General features: G+C 29.6%; 2 protein-coding genes across 2 annotated transcripts in view; one reads left to right on the top strand and one right to left on the bottom strand.

The window, feature by feature from the left end:
* The window catches only part of LOC125066642 (CUGBP Elav-like family member 1), a 384532-nt gene extending 380995 nt beyond the window's left edge, over positions 1-3537 (bottom strand). The window contains exon 1 of the mRNA XM_047674844.1: positions 3330-3537. The gene's annotated coding sequence lies outside the window, so the exon portion shown is untranslated. The remainder of the gene's footprint in view (positions 1-3329) is intronic.
* A 2626-nt stretch (positions 3538-6163) lies between these two features.
* Positions 6164-21120, top strand: part of LOC125066221 (sodium-dependent dopamine transporter-like) — a 55713-nt gene continuing 40756 nt past the window's right edge. Inside the window, exon 1 of the mRNA XM_047674214.1 lies at positions 6164-6213. Within this exon, the coding sequence (XP_047530170.1) occupies positions 6181-6213 (33 nt within the window). The 5' untranslated portion in view covers positions 6164-6180. The remainder of the gene's footprint in view (positions 6214-21120) is intronic.

Here is a 21120-nt window from a genome sequence, read left to right on the forward strand (position 1 = left end):
AAATGGAAAAAGCGCGATGCACAGCTACTCACCCTATGGATCTTTTATTTAGACTAAGCATACATTTTATCGAGCATATGACCTTGTTTACGATAGAATCAGAGTGTTTAAATTTTTTAAATCTCAAACATACCTCGTACTTCTTTGAAAACTTTATTATCAAATCAAGAGACGACAAAACAATATGTTTCGGTCTAATTTATTTAATTTGTATTTCTTTTTTGTCAAGCTTCCAATTTCTTTCTAATGATAATTATGTGGTTACTAAAGGTTTGTAAAATCATGTTTATATTTCATTAGTTTATTCAAATGTAGATGGATAAAATGAGTACATAACTCAGTTGGAGATTGCCCTACAATATATTATAGTTCACCTGCTGCTCATGACAGTGTTTATGTAGATAGACTATTATTGTGTTTTTATTTTTTACTTGCGTCTGAAAAACCGTTTATATTTCCGGAAGAATTATTATATATATCCATGCAGAACTTTATCGTTTATTAATTGTGTTGGTGTACATAGTATGTGATGGATCCATTAAAGGTATATTATATTTTTCGTATAACTGTGGATCATATGCCTGATTTCTCTCCAGTGGTAACTCTTTATCTCCAAAATTAAAGTAGTTGAGCTTGGGAATAAAAAGTGCACTTTTGTTTGTTCATATACTTCCTATCCTATCCTCTATAATATTTTTTCCAGAGATTGAAGTCGGTTATTTTTGTTACACATTACATAACAAAATATGTTCATATAAGTCCCCTAAATGACCCGACCTTTCAACGTTGAATAACACATGTAAAGATTTATTTACACATAATTACAAGGAGCTTTTTCTTTCAAATAATTAGTTTAGCCTTACCCTCGAAATACTATCAGTGTTATTAACGAACGAGGAGACTCATGAGTATTTTGAAGCTTCAAAAGATATGTAATGCCATTCTCCTATTTCGAAGTACTTGTCTTGTCAATTTTTTTTTATTTACGTAATTACATTTGTAATTTCAAATCGAACAAGTATTTTTATAGACTTTTTTTATTTGTATTTTATTTAGTACACGGAAACGTCTTAATTATCTAATGCTCAACTTTATTCAGCCAGGCACTAACAATTTAAATTTCATTTAATAAAAACAAAAAAAAATAATCAAAATATATGTACTAATCGAGCAGTATCAATATCAGTTAGTTGTCTAACTTTCCTTATCGTATATGATGCTGAACAAAAATTACTTTGCTGTAAATTTATTCTGAGATACATTGTCTCAATATTTTGTTGTTTTACATTGAACCTTACACCAAATAATTTGTATCAGTGACAATATATTATTATAATAAGGTATTACTGCTGTCAACTTTTAAAAAAAATATATTTGTATTTTGGACCTAGAATATTTTATTGCCTTATGCAAAATTTTATTTTAAGTTTCTTATATATATAAAGTAGTGGCTTGTTCAAATAAAAATTCAATGCTTTATTTAAAATAAAAATATCTACTTAATAAAATTTAAAAGTAAGAGTCTAACGAGATTAAATTTCATACAGGAATTTCTCATAAAAAGTAAATGTCAAAATTCATCTCTTAAGGGGAAATATTATTTTAAATGGGGGATTAATATTTGTATTGGATATATTATTGTATAGAAATTCGTTGTTTCTAATGTTATATATATGTCAACCAATATTTTCGATTATGTTAGTGAGTTAAAACCAGGTAGAAATTTTATTTTAATAATTCCCTATCTATATAAACCTGCTTAACCTCAATATTACAATGACTATATATATATATGTTAACTTAGTAAGCTATTTTTATATTTGTTTATTTTAAAGTATTATGGCATTTTATTAAAAATTTAGCTCAATGGATATCAACGGTCAACATCAGTATTAAAATCAAGTTTTTGAATTCAAATCTGGGAAAACACCATAACTATTTTTTCATTTACTCGTACTTAACATTTGGTTATAATTCATCTCGTGCTGAACGGTGAAGCTAAAAATTGTAAAAAAGTATACAAGTGTTATATTTGCCCAGCCGTGGGACTCAAAAGTCCCAAATTTTAATTTTGTTTTTGTAGAACATACAGTATGATATTCTTTTTGACACTTATACTTATATAATGAAAAGAAATACCGCTCCTTGCATATAGCGATATTAAAATGAATTCTAAAAAAATATATAATTAAATATAATTATATCGAAGCGTATTCTAGTTTAGAATTTCCAGTTATACAATGCAGTCACATATATTATGAGTATAGATCGTATATAATTATGTGCGATCAAGGAAAGGCGATAGAGGAATAGATAGTGCATAAATGCATTGACCCCTGGGTCGTTGTTGATATCTTATAGGTCAACTAAGTCTGTTAGGGTCTGGATACATTATTATTCACATTGAATTAGGAGAACATCTATAAGGACTTGATTCGATTTATATCTTGAAATTTCCCGTATCAATACAAACTTATCAGTCTAAACTGCAAGTATTTAATTATAATTATAAAACCATAAATGTATTTAAATGTAAATGATGAATAACAGCCCGTAAATGGTTTGTGAATAAAATATTGCAGTTCGTGCGTGAATAGTAATTATGTATGATGTAAATAAAGTTTTTATTTTTGTTTTACCATTGATTTACGATATTCAAAATTATTTGTTTCATTATATAAATATTTGAGAGAGATACAAATGATCGATAGTTCTAAAAACATATATTAATGACCGATCATGATGGTATCATTATTATAACCTGCTAAAGTCACAATTTTAAAAGATTTAAGTTTAAAAAAAAAAAAATGATCTATAGAAGTTGAACTAAAGAGTTTTGATAAAAAGATGCAAACCAATCCGGTATTCCTAAGGGGATCTACCCTCTACTTAATACTAAATAATATCAAATTTATTTGTTTATTTTTTTCACTAAATCAAATATAATTATTTAAATAATGAAGAAAAGTTATAGATTATTTTAAGAAATTATTTAAGCAAATGAATAGTCATATTTCTGTAACGCAAATCGTGCGTTTTCCAACAGTATATTTTATTTATATGTAGCCTAATTCTCTATCATATCAACATTGTGAAAACAAAAACATTTGTCATCCTTTTCTATACTTATCACAGCCACTAGTGTAGGAAGAGACAAAACACAATATATAAACATATTTGTGTGAACATACCTTTATTTGACACATATTCTAAGTAATGATAAATATATTTAAATATGTAAATTATTAATGATAATTGATAAAATAACTAAGAAAAAAATTATGATCTACCGATAAAATAAAATTAGTATTAAAAAAAGAATTACTCACACGATGTAAACAAGAATCACTTAATCACACATTTACACTCACACACACAAACACTTAATTAAATCAAAACGGGCACAATCAGCCAAAATTGTTCGCAAACTTTGTGAACCACGTGTTGCGCCACGAAAAGCGAGAAGGAAAAACGATTCTATTAACTCCACTGGACACCACTCTTGGCCGCAAGTCACTCACTACTGGCCATACGTTTCACATACATTGCCGTGTGAACACAACTAAACAATTTATTTTCATATACAACGAACGCATCGAACATATCTAATCGATGGATAACGCATAGCCGTAAAGACGTCTCAACTTTTCTCCTGATCACGACGATTAATTCTATTTTTGAATTTTAGCCAATGCTATCCAATGAGTCATGCGATTGGTCAGTTCGATCACAAACTGCAGCGATTTTAATTATTCAATTTATGAAAAAATGTTTTTGATTTTTGTTTGCTATATTATTTTTTTATGAGAAATAGTTGTTTTTACATTTCTCACTTAATTCAGAGAAAAAAGTAGTAAACAGTATATTGGTATGGAATATAAATTTACATCAGGAACTGTGCAAATTGTTCCTTTTCCTTCAGTTTGCCGTTGAAGTTGAATATCCGTTCTAAATATTGCAAAATTGTACGTCACGGCAATTTCTCGTTTAAGATTATTGGATAGACACATTTATAGTTTGATTGATTAATTTTATATTTAATCGAATGGCAACTGCAGCATTATCATCGCAAAATTATTTCATATATGTTTATATGAAATAGTTTTGAAATTACTATAAAGTTTGGTTAATAAATATAGCGTTTTTTTTGGGAAATAATTATAAATCGATGTATGATTAAAGATTTCAATACACCAAGTGAACGTATAATATAGTAACTATAAATATTAATTTAATAAAAAAGTACGTCTTATATTTTACCTTTTATTAATATATTATTTTTATTTCTATATTTAGACTAGCTGTTGTCCGCGACTTTACTCGCGTGGAAATTGGCGCGTTATATTACAGAATAATTTAAGATATGACGTTAATTGAAGACCTCTTTGTATACCACATTTGCGGTTCACCTTTCGTGTGCTAGATCCACCAGACTGCTCGTAGAGCTCACTCACGGACAGGCTATTTAGAACTGTCTATGCGAATTTAAAGGAGTATTCTGATGGTATCAAGGATATTCGTGGAATATACACTGATCCTCCTTTAGCACATCCTGTGATAACTGTAGCCTCTACGACATTACGATAGAGTGTGGTTATATAATTTTGGAGATCTTAAATTCCTCAGTAACATTATAGGCGCGCCAATCTTCTAATTTAAAAAAATGACGGACTTCAAGACTAACCTATATACGAAACTTCAATCTCTATTTTAACCCTGAGGGGTAGAATATCCAAAAAAGCTTAAATACATATCTTAACAGTTTTTATATTCAATACTTTTTAATACGCTACTTGGGAACAGCTCAGTTTTTCAATCTTGATTTTTTTTCTTACTTACATAAACCAATCAGTTCATTAACATACATATCAAGTAATAATATAAACAAAAAGGCATAAGTTTTCCGTTCTAATTTCAAACATGTTTTTTTTTTATTAATTGATGTAGGATGGATTCTGTTAGTGACTATCGAATAAAAATATATTATCAAAATCGGTTCACAAATGATCAATTTATTGAGAATAAATTTATAATGAAATAATCTCGTAATTTTTTAAGTTAGCTCTATCTATATAAATAAGTATGGTTAATAAGGAGCAACTTATTGCACATAATATTTCACAAAATTTCCTCATTGTAAGACGAATTGCTGCAGATTTGCCTAAGACAAAATATATTATATATATTATGTTTAAATTTAAATCATGTTATAACTTGTTCTAAATTTAAACTTACGATTATTCTTTTTCTTAATTCTTTGCTACTGATTTTATTGATTGTTGATTTCGATCAACAATCAATAATCTTCACAATATTTATTATATTACAAAATATAATTGAAATAAAATCTTATAATAAGAACACACCTTAATAAGGTTATCACAATGAGTGCACTCTGAAAAAAAAATGATTTAATTGGTATAAAAAAATAAAAAAACTATTGATCTTATTTTCAACGTAAAGTCGATGACAATCTGCTTAAAAAAATGATCGGCTAAAAATTGATACCAAAAGTTGCTTACAAATTTGAGTTAAATAAATCTGTTCACTTTCTAAAAATAATTTGATTTAAAAATTCAAACTGTTCGGTGTATTCCAATCTTTAGTAAGGGTAAGGGACAGGTGGAAGCAAATGACCAAATCGATACAGGGGTTTTAATAATTGATTCAGCAGTCGATGGCCGACGCCCGATAGCGATTGGAAACCGTAGTAAACATTTGTATGCTTTACAACTTTGATCGATTGGTGAGAATAGGAATATTTATTTCATGTCTATTAAGACATCACTCTATATTTTATAATTTAATCGAATCGATATTATAATCGATTTTCATTGGTGTAGCACATATGCGTTTTTTTTAATAACTGTTAAATTATAATTAAATAGATCGTAAAAAACAAAGCTATACAATAATCAAAGCTGTAGTAAGTAGATTCAAATAGCGTAAAATTACATCTTTCCCCGGTACGGTTCTAATTAATAATTGAAGATTTTCGTTTCAGAGTGATATCGAATAGACTGCACTGCATTGTAATAGATGATCGATATTTCTATTAATAGAAACCAATGCATTCTAAAGGCTTCTAACAATGAAACTAACTACGAATAAGTGGAACGTTAGAGGCAACCTCAGTAGTATGTACTGTATGATGGCGTTAAAACAGAGAGTGAGAAATTCATGGATCTTTGGATAGCGATCGAAATCAAAAAGGTTAGTAATATTTATTATTTTAACCAATTCCTCTATTTTTTATATAATATATTTCAGATTAATATTATGACAGTATTAGCGAGCGCCATCTACTATGTAACAGTAAACCTAATTATTGTAGTTTGAATAGCCGATGCAAACAATCCCTCCTATTGTATTAAACAACTGAAAGCTATTGATTGAATAATGAAATACCAAATAAATTACGTTTATACGTAATTTGGCAGAATGTTTTGTGCTAAACAAGTTTAATCACACGTTCGAAAAAAAAAAATGTCAATTGTTTACTCATCAACATTCTCTCATAAACAACAAAGTATTATTTAAACTACTTTGTATGAAAATGTTCTAATTCTAAAAATATTCAATGAATATTTGTAATATCCAACCGCAGATATATTTTGGAAGAGTGATCATAAAACTGTCTAAGGGAAGTTTGTCCTCAAAGTTGAATATTATTTGGCAAGGAGCCAGATTACAACCGACCAAACTATATTAGGGATATTTCCCTAGTTTAGTTTTATATGAGAAAGATAATTGTCATCCCATAGAGTGTTAAGAGTGTGATTTATCAGTGATATATGAATTAAGGCATAAAGTGTTTCTAAATAATAAATCATTCAAGGTATATTACTTTGGGCCTTTTATGTACTTACGACGCTGACTCGTTCTATTTTTCTTTGATAGAAATTGAAACGATTTTGACGTAATATTTTCTTTTATCAATTTTGATATATTTCAATGTTTTTAAGGTGAATCCATTTCGCCATTTGTCTGTTGATAGAATGATCGAACATTTTTTATAACTTACCTTTCATTGATCATCCCTATTAATGATTTATTTTCTATAAAACTAAATAGCAAAATTAAGTTGTTATTATCTGTAATGAATAACGAATAAAATATATATAAATACGTAAAACAAAATCGACAAACAAAAAGTAATTGTAATTGTTATCAATAAGAAGTATGTATATCGATGTGCCTAGAGATTTTAAAACAATTCATGTAATGCAGTACCGCATACCAATCCCAATGGTCTGTGGGAATGACGCCAGAAAGTTTTGTATTATCTATTTTGCAGTGGTGCTAATATATCTCATATTATGTAATACATAAAGATTCATAATAAATTTAGGAATTTTCTTAATTTTATAATAATACAAGGTAACCTATTTATTATTAAGGTAAGAAAAAACGTATTTTATAATTAATAAGCGCGAGATAATCTCGAGAACTTTTGAACCGATTTAATTAATTTGTAACATTAGATAGCCTGTTTATTGAACTCTACCCAATGACCCTGAGAAGTAGTAACTACAAACAATCAATATCTATTGTATTCAGGTAAAATTACATTATGAATTATCGGCGAAATAAATTCTTCTCAAATAGAATGAATAGGAAAATATCAGACATAATATATCAGCAATTATGTAAATAAATTCTTAGTATATATTCCAGCAAGTACATACACAAGGGGCATATTACCTAAGTTCCCAAGTTTAGTGGAACATCAATGATTTACTTACCTTACAGCTCCAATGTCTAAAGGTGACTAGTTATCTCTAGGTGGCCCATTTGCTCGACTGCCTATATGTATTGTAAAAAGATAATCTCATTCAAATAAAATATATACGTATAATATTTAAAAAAAAAAAAATGAAATGTTTTAATCCAAAGTAAACTTATAAAAATCAAATTTCCAAATGAGAAATAAGCCAGAAAGTAATTTATTTATTCTCGAACAAAAGATTAACACGAAACAATTTACCAATAACATTGAACATTTATACGTTACAAAATTTCATTAAACGCCCACAACGAGACATCGCATAAGCTGAAATATGCTTGCTGATGCACGCAGCTATGTCACTTACATACACATACACACTACACCCGTAATATATTATTAAAATGAATAGTTTAAAAAAATATCAAGTCCACTAAAATAAGTATTTAAAACGACTTGACTGCGTATGATCGGAAAGCAGCATCAGCATCCTGTTGGCACTAACCCAATACGGATAACACTTCTGATAGCGCTGTGAACAAGTTTGACTATAAAAATCGGTTGGCATTTTGGCTGAGCCAAATCTGGAAGATGGATTTTATAACTACATCTATGTCTATAACAATATTTATCCTGCCATATATATATATATGGTGAAAAACTAATTTTATATAACTAGTCATATCTTTATATTATTCCTCCCTTCTGCTTGATTTTTGATTTCATTATTTCATTTTTGATGACTTCTATTGACGTGTACCTTTATGATATATATATTTTTTGTGTTATTGTATTATTTGTTTTCTAAAGTATAAATAAATGAAATAAATAAATTTCTACTATGCCATAACATAAAAAACGAATAGCACGCCATTTAATTTTAATTAATTGAATGAGGATTATCACCAATTCCAAATATCACCCGCACCGCTTTCGCCGGCTGTTTTTCCGAACCGATACGACTTAGGAACCTTCAAGAAAAGAGCGTACTCTTTTTTGAAAGGCCGGCAACGCACCTGCAAGCCCCCCGGTGTTGCAGATGTCCATGGGCGGTGGTAGTCACTTTCCATCAGGTGAGCCTCCTGCTCGTTTGCCACCTTTTGACATAAAAAAAAAGAGGAGACGCTAGTTTTGTTTACCTAACTGAAAGAACTACTGAACCAATGTCCATAAAACTTATACTGGAAGATGTCACGAGTTTTGAGAAAGGTTGTCTTATATAATACATGTTTTGTGTATTTTTATTTATAAAGTTACTTTGAAAAAATTGTTAGTATAATAAAAAGACATTATTTCCAAAATCAGCAAACTTTTAAACGGAATTTACAGTAATAGAAAAACTTTCGGTTCGTTTTAACTTTTTAACATTCGAATAAAGTTAAAACTTTTCCTCCAATATTACACTATGAAATTTCTTGAATCTTCACAGCCCCCATAAATATAATAATAATAATCATTGAATTGTCTACACGGTCCTGCAACATCCGGAACATCTGGCATTTCTCCAAAACGGTCCGTGAATGAGTCGTCGCTTGTTGTACTTCCCTATACATTTGAACGCTATTATTAATTTGAGTTATATGAAACTCAATGAATAACTAATAAAGTAGGTTCTAAAATTAGAGGTCTTGAGTGGCTTCAAAAAAGGAAGATGTTCTCAACTTAAATAATAGTTTTATTTTTAATATAAATTTAAGATAATTTGTGCTTAAATATACAATCACGATGAAAAATCAGTGGATCTCTTACGTTGTGAAGTTACTTTTCACTTTTTGATGAATATCTAAATCATGTTTAAAATCGGTTTAATTACTATATGTCTGTCTTCGTAGTTAATTATAAAAACACGTAATTTTTAATTTTTATTACAAAATATATTCGATATAATGAGTACATTTTTTTATTTTTCGTCATATACTTACCGCGTGTGTGTGTGTTTTTTTTTTTGTTTAAAGTTGTAAAGCTTTATAGACTTCGGTTCCAGGTTATATAAAATAATATACTCGCTCAGTCGATATTATAATTTAATTTAATTTATTGTGTTACTGTTTAATTCTTGTACACATAGCCGAAACAATAGTTAAACAATAAGCATGAATCATATGGGATACACAGAACTGGCTAAGGATTAACAAAGAACGAATTATACAATATTTTAATTTATCCGTTGGTACACTAGGTAATCCTGCATCGTAGGTTTAGCGTTAACGAATAATTTTTTTGAGTTGTTGCTCGATTTTTATTAAGTAGGTTGTTATAATCTGATATCCTTTATGGTACCATTTTAAAGTTTATTTTCAATCGGAAACTTTAAACTGTTAAGATATAAATATTCCCGTCAATCGGATTAGGTTTGATAGAGGTGGTTTTGTGCATACGCATCTGAGTAGGCACCACCCACTCATCCTATATTTTACTGCCAAGCAGCAATACTTTGTATTGTTGTGTTCTGGTTTCAAGGGCGTAAGTACAGGCTCAAGGGAAATAAGAACATCTCAGTTCCCAAAGCTCGTAACGTATTCACAATAGGTTCGGTTAAATTTTTAACGGCATTGTCTATGAGCAGTGATGATCACTTACCATCAGATAGCAGAATTGTAATAATAATATACTTTTTTAAATTATTTTTAGAGTAATTTTTGACAAATTGCACAAAAAGTCTTATGTAATGAGTAGTTTCTTTGTTTTAGTGGTTAAAACCATCAAAGGAGATGTTTTAACGAAACGAATAGATCCCAAGGGCTAGTCAAAACTACTATCTATATTTAAAACTAAGCGAAGTCTTACTCAACTGTTTATCTCTTCTTATTTGATTAAATAAGAACCTTATATTTGTCACAAATAGCTAAATCTTTTTCTCGGATTAAATTGTTACAATAATATGCAGTGTCGTTTTACAATTCGTGAAACGCTTTTATTAAAATTATGCATCAACAAGAGCTACGACTCAATAAGGTATCAAGTAAAGAGTTTGAAATTACAGTAAATACTCATTGAGTGGCGCGTAAATAGAACGGGAGTGCTCCGCCATTTGCAAAATTCGCAGTTGACGAGAGGATAATCGTTTCTGGGAGAGCCAAGAACTCTTAAAAATACCGCAATACTGAATATTCAAAGTGGATTTTGTGAGCATTCAGAGCCTTTTGATTGTTCTTGTTTTCCTTAGATTTAGAACATACCTGTTGTTTGATTTAAATTGATCTATTTTATTATGCAGATAAGAGAAAAGCTTTGTACTAAAATGAAAATTACATACCTTGACATACATTGAGACATCGAAATTCATTGGCTTGCTTCTTTAAGTGAGCAAAGATTTAAAAACGAACGAGTTTCATAGTAATCAAAACAGGTTACAGGGGGATTATAAACACTGGACATTAAGTGAAATTAGTTTTTCCGAAAATCGGATTAGGTATTTATAAACATATGAAATATACGACAAAATATGAAAAAATCTTAAAAAGTTTTTCTACTAATCATGGCACGATCAAGAAACTTTCTACATGCACGTGGAATTTTTATTTATTATTAAATGTAAAAAAATAAACGCAACTTTTTTTAAATAGTTTCGTATTGTCCACTCATTAAGTTTCGCATTCAAACTATCTATTAAATACGTTGCATTTTACAATACTCAAATTATTTGTCATCGTTAAGTGCTATGTTATATCAACGCTGCAAGAAGACAAAAGATTACTGAAGCAATAAATTCAATAATTGATTACATCTCAGCTCAATAAACTCAAATTCCTTAGCAAGCCAGAAAAATAGTTAAGCTTCAGGATCAAAAGCAATTCCGAATATTGAATTCAGATTCCCTTTACATCTTTAGCACTTGTCGTTTAAAGTTTAAATTTAAAGAACTTTAAATGTAAAGTGCATAATATGTCTATGTTTACAAATAATGTATTCTATACATAAACGCGACATCAGCGTCGCCGAGGCTGCGCTCTCTCTGATCGAGCACGGATTACTGTTAATTAGGATTAAAAAAAACTACTTTATACATTATTTTTATATATTACCATATATTATTTATATGTTATTTTAAAATGAAAAAAAAAATGTCAATGTGGGCCACGTCTTCCAAGAAGACGACAAGCTCGCGAATTCCAGCGAAGGTCTGCTGATGTTTAGTAAAAACATAAAATAACGCAACAATTTATAAAAATAAAATGTAAAAAAAGGCACGGGCAACTGTGAGCCCGTGGATATTGTATATTAAATAAAAAAAATAATGTATTCTGAATGATGTATCTAATCCAACAACTATATGCATTGATCGAAGTATTGTCACATATACCAACTCGCATTGGAGCGACGTGCTGGAATAAGTTCCAAAACTCCTCTCCATAGGTTTATTCCTCATAATTAGGAGTTTATCAATTATTTAACAACACAAATATTTATAAGAAAAAAAACACAAATAAGGTCTTTAAAAACACATGTTAATTCTGATATTATCAATCAGATTTATCAAATAATTATTATAATAAAATCGTCTCTGTACAAGATAAATAAAATTTAAGCATACCACCTGTTCAAAATGAAGTCTGACAAGTACCAGCAGGAAAATCAGTAGAAAATAATCATATACACTTAAATGAATATATCCTAAATTATATACAATTTTAGTTAAAATCCCTACGTAACAAATGGCAAAGCCTCGGACTGAAGGTCATTCTGATACGATGTTTTACTGCTGTTTGACAGACGCGTATTGCAGAATTCATTGAATCACCTGTAGATTTCTTGAAAATGCTTTTAAATGCCGCACATAATGAGCTGAATTAAAGATAAAAAAGGTACAAAATGAAAAACTCATTAGTGTAACATTTTATTCAACAGCAACAGCCGTAATAAATATTGTGTTAAATAAATAGCTTTATAGAAAGTTTTTCTTGCACGCTACAAACAAATGAAAATAGAATGAAATAAAACGTGAAAAAATACAGAAGACGTGAAAAGACGGCTTCTTATTGCTACAAGCAATCTCTTACAGAAAATCTTAGGTGAAAAAAGTGAGAGCTAAGAGTAGTATTTAGGGTTCCGTAGCAGTAAACAGAATCCTTTCAACAATGTCAAAGATATACTTTCAAAAGAGTTATTCACATTTTTTCATATAATATTTTTTGTATAATTATATCATATTTTAAATACTGATAAAAATAAAAAGTTCAAAAACTACACACACAAATCGAGAAGAAAGTCGAGAATAAATAAAATAAAATAAAGAATATCAAAGACGTTTCTTTTTTTAAATTATTAAAAAGTTTATTTAGTAGTTAATACTGCAACAGTTGTTTTGGAACTAACCGAGGCATTTATGATCCGACTGAGGAATAAATTCATTGTAACTCAGTTCACCGTCTTTCGAAAATGGTCTTTAACGTCCACCAAGCTTTGTGTAAATAATGTTCCTTGAATTTATCGCTATAATAAATGTTAAGTTAGCTTTTTCTATGAGAATAACTTTGAATTTACTTCTACGGAATTATTATATCGTTTCCGTATTGTTGATTTATTATAAATACTTCCTTCTGGCTTCGTATGCAATCGTGCGTGTTCTTAATTTAGCTTTAACTTAGTTTCGACGACCGTCCGAACAATGACTGAAAGTTAACTTTTCTTTAGGAACATCAGACGTTCATAGATGTCTATAGTTTTTATTATAAGCTCCTTGTAAGTTGTTATTCAATTGTTTTCGTACCTTCAGTGTTTGTTCACCGATCAACCTAATTTGTACTATGATTATGACGATTAAATTATGAAAAAATAGAAATATTCTGTATGATATTTATGTGCTTTGTATTGCCTAGTCGAAATATAAAAACGCAATATTTAAAAAAAATATATTAAATTCTTATAATAAAAGACTTATTTTAACACTTACGCATTATATTAATTACAAAAACTTTTGCATATTTAAATAACTTTTATTTATAAATAGCTCAAGTCATTAACAACCCTATATCCTGTACAAGATAGCTTCATCTTTTGACAGATGTAAATTTTTCTGAACGACATAACTTTCCAATGACGAACATATTATTTTCTTAATTTCATGATTTTAAAAATTATAAAAATATTTAAAAAAATGCATATAATACAAAAGTTCCTAAAGATTCAAGCGTTATACGAAAATTTTAAGACTTTTTCTATTATATACTATTGCTTCAAAGAAAATTTTAAATAGAAACATGATAATAATAGACGCTTGTACAATGTTACATCGGTCGGACGGTAGGGATGCGAATAACAGGCAGTAACTGCAACAAATATCGATTACAAAAATCCTTAGTAAAGATCAATGTTAAGTTATTGTTACGACCATTTGGTTGGGGCCTCTTTGGCTAGTGGTTGGAGTCTCCTTAGCTGGTATCTCTTTTTAGAAAAATAAGTTAAAAAAAAATCAATTCTAATTTAAATAACGCTTGCCATCGTTCCATCGATTGTTATATATGTTATATTTTCTATTTCTCATCAATAGCCCGTCTTTTAAAAAGATCAAGCTAACTCGAACAGGGTATAATAAAAGATATATTTTAATTAAAATAAAGTCTAAGGTGAACTAATACTTTATAACCAAATAATATTAAAACCTTTTTAATATCTATAAAGGAGGCTTAAACGATTGATAATTAAAACTATAATAACTTAGTTATTTATAGATTTTAATGAACAGCGATGCAAATATAGTTCTGTGGAATAACCCTCCATCAAACTGATATTAAATATTTACATGTAAAAGACGAAAGTTTTAATTACTCCCGCGTTCAAAAACTTCAGCCCTTTGAGTTGCGATTAAAATCGTATGGGGTGAAATTTGTTTACCCAGAAATCCGAACATGTTGGGATCAAATTACGTCTCTGGAATCGAAGTTTGTTGAATTTACGGACAGGTATTGGAAAGTTTGATTGTTAGATAAATATCTCATTAGGATTAAACAAATTTATATTATATATTCTGTTTTGTTTGTACTGATATAACATTGACACAACCGAACAGGATACCAGGCTCAGTGGACAGAACAGAAGAATTAATTCCTCTTGTAGTTAACGTTATAAAAAAAGTGCCTGAGGAAGTTTGCATGGACCAGATGACATTCTGGTACATGTATTAGGTATCTATCAGTGGACCAGCGCATTAGAATTAGATTGAAGTCAGGTGTGCTCCTTATGAAGCGTGGAAGCAATTGCATGCTCTTGAGACATTAATAAACTGAACGTTTTCATTTTGTTGGCCTTTATTACCAAATCAAATCAAATCAAAAGATATTTTATTCAAGTAGACTTTTACAAGCATTTTTGAATCATTTAACAAACTATATTAAGTGAAGCTACCACCGGTTCGGAATGTAGATTCTACTGAGAAGAACTGGCAAGAAACTCAGTAGTTACTCTTTTTTAACATTTAAAAATACAGTCATGTTAGTTATAAACAATTATATATGTATGTAATATATCCTGCCTGAAAGTAAACAAGTATTAACACCACGCATTTTTATCATCTGTATAATCTGACTGTATTGAATAATAAGCCTTCTTTACCAATGTATTTTTTACAAATTATTTGGATTTATGAAAAGTTAGAAATGTCTGCGGAATTTAATTATAGAAACGGATACCTTGCCCCAAGAAGGATTTATTGACTTCGCGGAGTCGGAAACTCGGCGTTATAAGCTTATCCTTGATGAGTAATCAGTGTCAATTTTAAGAGGACTCGATAACTATTTATATTATAATATCTATATGTAAGAATCGCTTTGAGAGGGGAGCAAATATTCAAATTGAATATATTCAATTATTCAAACATTTTACTTGGGTAGATACTACTCGTGCATTGTATATTCTGTTGCCTAGCACCAACACTCACTAATGTTGCGTTCCGGTTTAATGGGCGAGTGATCCAGTGTATCTTCAGGCACAAGGGCCATAACATTTTTAATTTTGTTTCTTTTATTTATGTATTAAACTTTATTCATAATTGTGCAAGCTTTCCGTTAGTACACGTTTATTGATTTTATTAATTGTTTAATTTTAATAAATGTGTAATTAGTATAGTTGGAAACTTAGCTGATGTATGTAATATTGTATATTATTATGCCATAAGTGTCATCTCATTGTTTGTTTCCCTAAAGAGTTTAGTAGAATTAAATAATAATAAAACACCTTAGTTCCCAAGGCTTGTGGCGCATTGGCCATTTAGGAGTGGTTAAAATTCCATACGGCACCAATGTCAACGGGCAATAGTCTCCACTTACCAACAGACAGAATTCATTTGCTTGTACATTGGCTTATCTTATAAAGAAATACCTTGAACAGTTTTTCTTATTATAGCACTCACCAAAATTAACTAATTAGGCTTTAATTCGAATGGTCATTGGTCGATAACAACTGATGATGCGATAGGTGTGACAGCTCAATGACTCAAAACTTTTATGGGACTTTGACCAGTATTTCGATAAATCGAGGTGACTTATCGTCCAAGCAGTATGTCAATAGTCAGTCAGTCAGAACAAATTCTTATACAAAAACTCTGTGAACATTTTATAACGCTCGCCTAGGTTTGAACGCGTTCTGTATTTTTTTCGTACGAGCAATGTTGTCGTACCACTGAGTAAGTGAGAAAGAAAATATTGAATAGCTTATCTGATAAAGATATACAAATATGTAATTCTTTCCTTGTAATTGTCTTAAGATAATTCTGTTTACGTAACGAAATTTCGGTAAATCTGTTATAGTTACGTTAAACTTAGAGAAGCGCTCGAACTTATATTAACCGATAAACAAACCCTCTACATAATATTAATATTATGGTTAATATTATTATAAACAGTATGGGTAACTACGTAATCGACTTTCAATGGACCCGTTATGTACCCGCGACGAACTCTGATGAACTTAGCGCTACATATTTACTTACTCGAACAATCAAGCTTTGGATAAGTTACTTTAAGGTTGGAAATAAATCCATTCACGATTATCTTCGTTGTAAAATATATACAATTACCTATCAATGTGTGTATTGCACACGTAGGAGGAATATACTTTTTATTTAGGAAGGTGAACAGACATATGGGGCGTTATAAGAAATATAAACCAATTCTTAGAACGCCAATTCACCACCAACACTGGCTCACTCACACTTTAAACCGGAACACAACAATTCTAACTACTGCTGTTTAGCGGTAGAATTTGTGATGAGAACCTACTCAGACTAAAGTTATTATTATTTTATTCAAGCTTGCGTTACTTTCATTACGTTACCGCACAATGTTAAATAAAAGGGACTATTATGAAATTTTTGATAAAAACATATTTTCTTTCAAGTTATTCTCACGAGATACAAGTTACAAGATAATCTAAAAAGTCCTTGCAAGCTAAAAATAACCTAGCATGTTAAGGGAATATTTCTTAACGAATCCCGGGCAAAATACCCACGTGGCCACTCGTGTATTTTATCCGGGGAATAAAACCGGGACACTGGCTACCAGGGGACGATACTCTTTATCCAGGATTAAATTTTTGCCGAGGACTTTGCGATGTCTAGATGTCCTCATCTCGCGGGATAAATGCGGCTTACGATGAATTATATTTTTAATGGAAGTATTTTTTCATCATTCTTAGTTGTTTTAGTTTAAAATTGTTTAGGACTTGAGTTATATTTTTGCGTAATATGTCATAAAGATAAATATAACTTATAAAGACGGAGTTTAATCGACTAAAATATTTTCTTAATACTCAAAAGTCACTGGCCTTTATCATAATGGACTAATTGTTTATTTCAGATTGAAATTATAATTTTACAATACTGTGTTTTTATGCAGTACAATAACATTAACTGACATTAAATATCTTAACAGACGTAAAAACTATAGACAGTATCGAGTCCTATGATTACTTGACGAAACAAAATTGCTTCAGATATTGCATTATAAAAACTGGTCTAGACATCGCATAGTCCTGCAAATGAAGTGTAAGATATAGTCTAGAACATAAGATTTCCGTTCCGGCCAAGTATCAGAATACAGGTAAATAAGTCTGCCAACGAGTAAGCTCATACAATAGCGCGGGCTAATTTATTTGACTGTGCTTAAGTTTGTATGGCCACTAAATGACCGTTCTGGAAATATTCATAAATATATTTCCTAATTAACGTCGTGTCTCAAACCCATATTTTAAAAATTCATAACAAGATAACACTTCAGTTTTGCAACAATTTAGGTATTTAACTATTAATTTATTAGGGGGATACATTTGGTAACAGTTGTTCATTTTTGTGATGATATATTGATCAGAAAAGTGGTGAATGGGTAAAAAATATACGTTCCTCTTTCTTTGCAGCATTTAATACTTTGCATGGTCTAAACTGAAAATACTTTTTATCTGTTACATTTTTATAGTTCAATGATTTTTAGAATGATTATGGGATATGATACGCAAGTAATCAATGTTGAATAATAATAAATTGTTGCATATGATTATCCAGTAAAACAATCCTTGTTTAGGAGACACAGAATTTGGGTCCGTTGGCAAAATTTACACCGCTAACCAGCCCCAGTTCTCTTAACAAGCTTTCTAACAAACAGTAAGGAGAAATTATAGGTATACGTCGTCTCCGATTATTAAGTCTTTGTGATTTGCGACCGAGCCAGGATAACAGGTGGGGCAAGTGGTTTGCCTAATTAAATAAATATATTGCGTTTGACCCTATATACTGTGGCATATTGTATGTAAAAAAATTTAAAAGAATATTAGATTGTGTTTAAGAAAAATATACAAATTGAAAACCAGTGTTATGTAACTTCAAATATATTTTCGTAGTAATGTTATTTGTAAATGTAATGTAATGTTAATGTAAATTTCTTAATATTGGATAAAATAAATGAATATATCTCATTTAGTTCTTTTTAACACTGAATTAACACCTGCCACCTTAAAAAAATGTTGTTACCAATTTTTAATCTGACTTTGTTTTTGTAGACTGTTAGTCAATTCGTCTAGCTCTTATATATTGACTACAATATTTTTTAGAAAAGCTTTTTTAGATTCAAACACCCTGGAAAATATAAAGGACACGGATACATGCTGAAATATTATGTGCACGATGTATATATAGTTAACTTGCTCCTTATTACGAACATGGAACTTTAAATTATGGAATTACAAATTTTACACAAACAAATATAGATAGAAAATAAGTAGATCAAAGTTATGCTGTAATTTTCTTCTTTCATTCTTCAAAATTGTACAGGTTATTGTTGTTATCTTCTTCGTTCTTTATTTAAAATGTTACATTTTTCAATATAATCAATATTCGTCTACTTCTCAATCTTAATAAATTAAATCACGTGCTTTGAAGATTATTGTCTGACTAATATTGGATTTTTTTTATTAATATTTAATTTAAAGAAACTAGTTTAAAGCCCGTGACTGTAATTAAAGCTGACTGTAGGATATTTGCTAATTTAATTGTAACTCATTTATGTATGTTACATAACACAACATACATGAGTTACAATTACACATACATACATAAATGAGTTACAATTAAATGAACATACATAAATGAGTTACAATACAATTAAAACCCCATGGAAATTCCATCGCTAATGGTCTTTTCCTTCTTGTGTCATCTCGTTCCAAGTCTTTTCGATGCTCGTCGCATCTTTCAACACGGTGCAAGGCCAGGCTTAACGATCAGTCTTCCGTTTTCTCTTGGAGATTCCAGTTCATCACTTGTTTATTGGTGATCGGGATCGCTTCGAAGTATGTGATTACTCCTTTAACTTGAGCTTAACTATTTGTCTTTATTTCTGTGACTGCCTTTTCAGTTTCAACTTTCCGCAAATTCTGAAGTGATCTCGAGTATGTTATGTTATGTGTTAACTTTGTGTCCCGTATGGAATTTTTGAAAAGCGTATTTTCTCAGAAGCCATCCTAATGACAGTTAACCCTTAACTTCATATTTAATTTAATGTATAATTTCATTTTCGTCAATAGATACATATTCTACTATTTAATTTGGGAGCCAACAGTTATTTTAAAGTAACATTACATTCATATGTACACTTAAAGAAAAGTAGGTACTAAGTTTGCTTAAGGCTTAATAGTTTCCACTCTGAAATATTTGTCTTAATAATTCAAGAGCGCTGCGAGCATCTTTCTTGGAACGGCCTTGGATTCAAACGGGTATTTTTAATTATATTTAATTAACAAAGTTTTCAGTTATTTTTGCGACTATTTAAATAATGTTGAAATATACATTATAAATATACAGTATATTTTTAAAAGTATTTCAAAACTTTGCGCATAATTTTGAATTACGTTTAAAAAGTTACAAACACGAGCGTTATGGTATAATAATCTAGCCAACTAAGTTTCAGCTTTCTATGTTAAGTTATAGCCTGAAGTGTACTTGCTAAGATTTTAGAACAAGTTACAGAGATCGTGTTAATAAAATTAAAGTAATATTATTATTAAAGGATAAATATTTATATTAAAACAGCATCGTATGTAGTCGATACTTTGGAAAATATAAATATTAATTAGTATTTTATAATCATTTTGTTTGTTATGAAATTGTTATCATATTTTATTTTTTTTTTAATTTAGCTATGCACCATTCTATGAATTCAGGTTTACGTTAACTTTTTTTTGATACTAACACAGCTACACAAAATCAAAAAAGGCATAAACTCTCATACTAACTAAAATAGCAATTTGCGATTTTAACAATGATTTTTTTATATAAAATAAGTCTTTCGCCTTTAGACTCCACTCTACCGCTACTTAATAATTCCTCTCTATTTTAAGACAGACGGTTTCTAAAAGCCAAATTATGGGAACATGAATAAGAATCAATACTTAAGGGCTTTCCAGATATTATATATTTATAAAGAGAGCAATTACGTTGATGGGGGGAAATATTCCGTATAAACGAAGACAGCGTTCCACCTAGGGGATTTTCATAGCTATTTATTATGTTGTCTTGAAAATTCTTAAATCAAATTGAATAAATAATAGTGTCTTACTCGTTTGTATCACTCTGTTATTTAAATTAATCTATAACATTAAATATTGTAATTATCGTAACATCTTCAAATACATTTATATTTTTTACATTAATAGGGCAAAATCACAAAGGGTAATTTCCGATGACCTAGAAACTTCAAATTTGGCCCGACTAAAGGTTTCAAACAAATAAAGGCGAAAATCTGAGTAATTGATTCCTAATTATATGTGGATTTGGATACCTACCAATATAAGCTGGTACAGTTTTGTAACCGGAATTCGTTTAATCATAGCTCTATTTAAATTGGAAATTCAGATTGATTGTACTCAATTCCACGTAAACTCTGTTTTGGCTTACATCAATAGACCTAAAATAG

The sequence above is a fragment of the Vanessa atalanta genome, chromosome 9 (assembly GCF_905147765.1).
Source record: "Vanessa atalanta chromosome 9, ilVanAtal1.2, whole genome shotgun sequence".
Taxonomy (NCBI): domain Eukaryota; kingdom Metazoa; phylum Arthropoda; class Insecta; order Lepidoptera; family Nymphalidae; genus Vanessa; species Vanessa atalanta.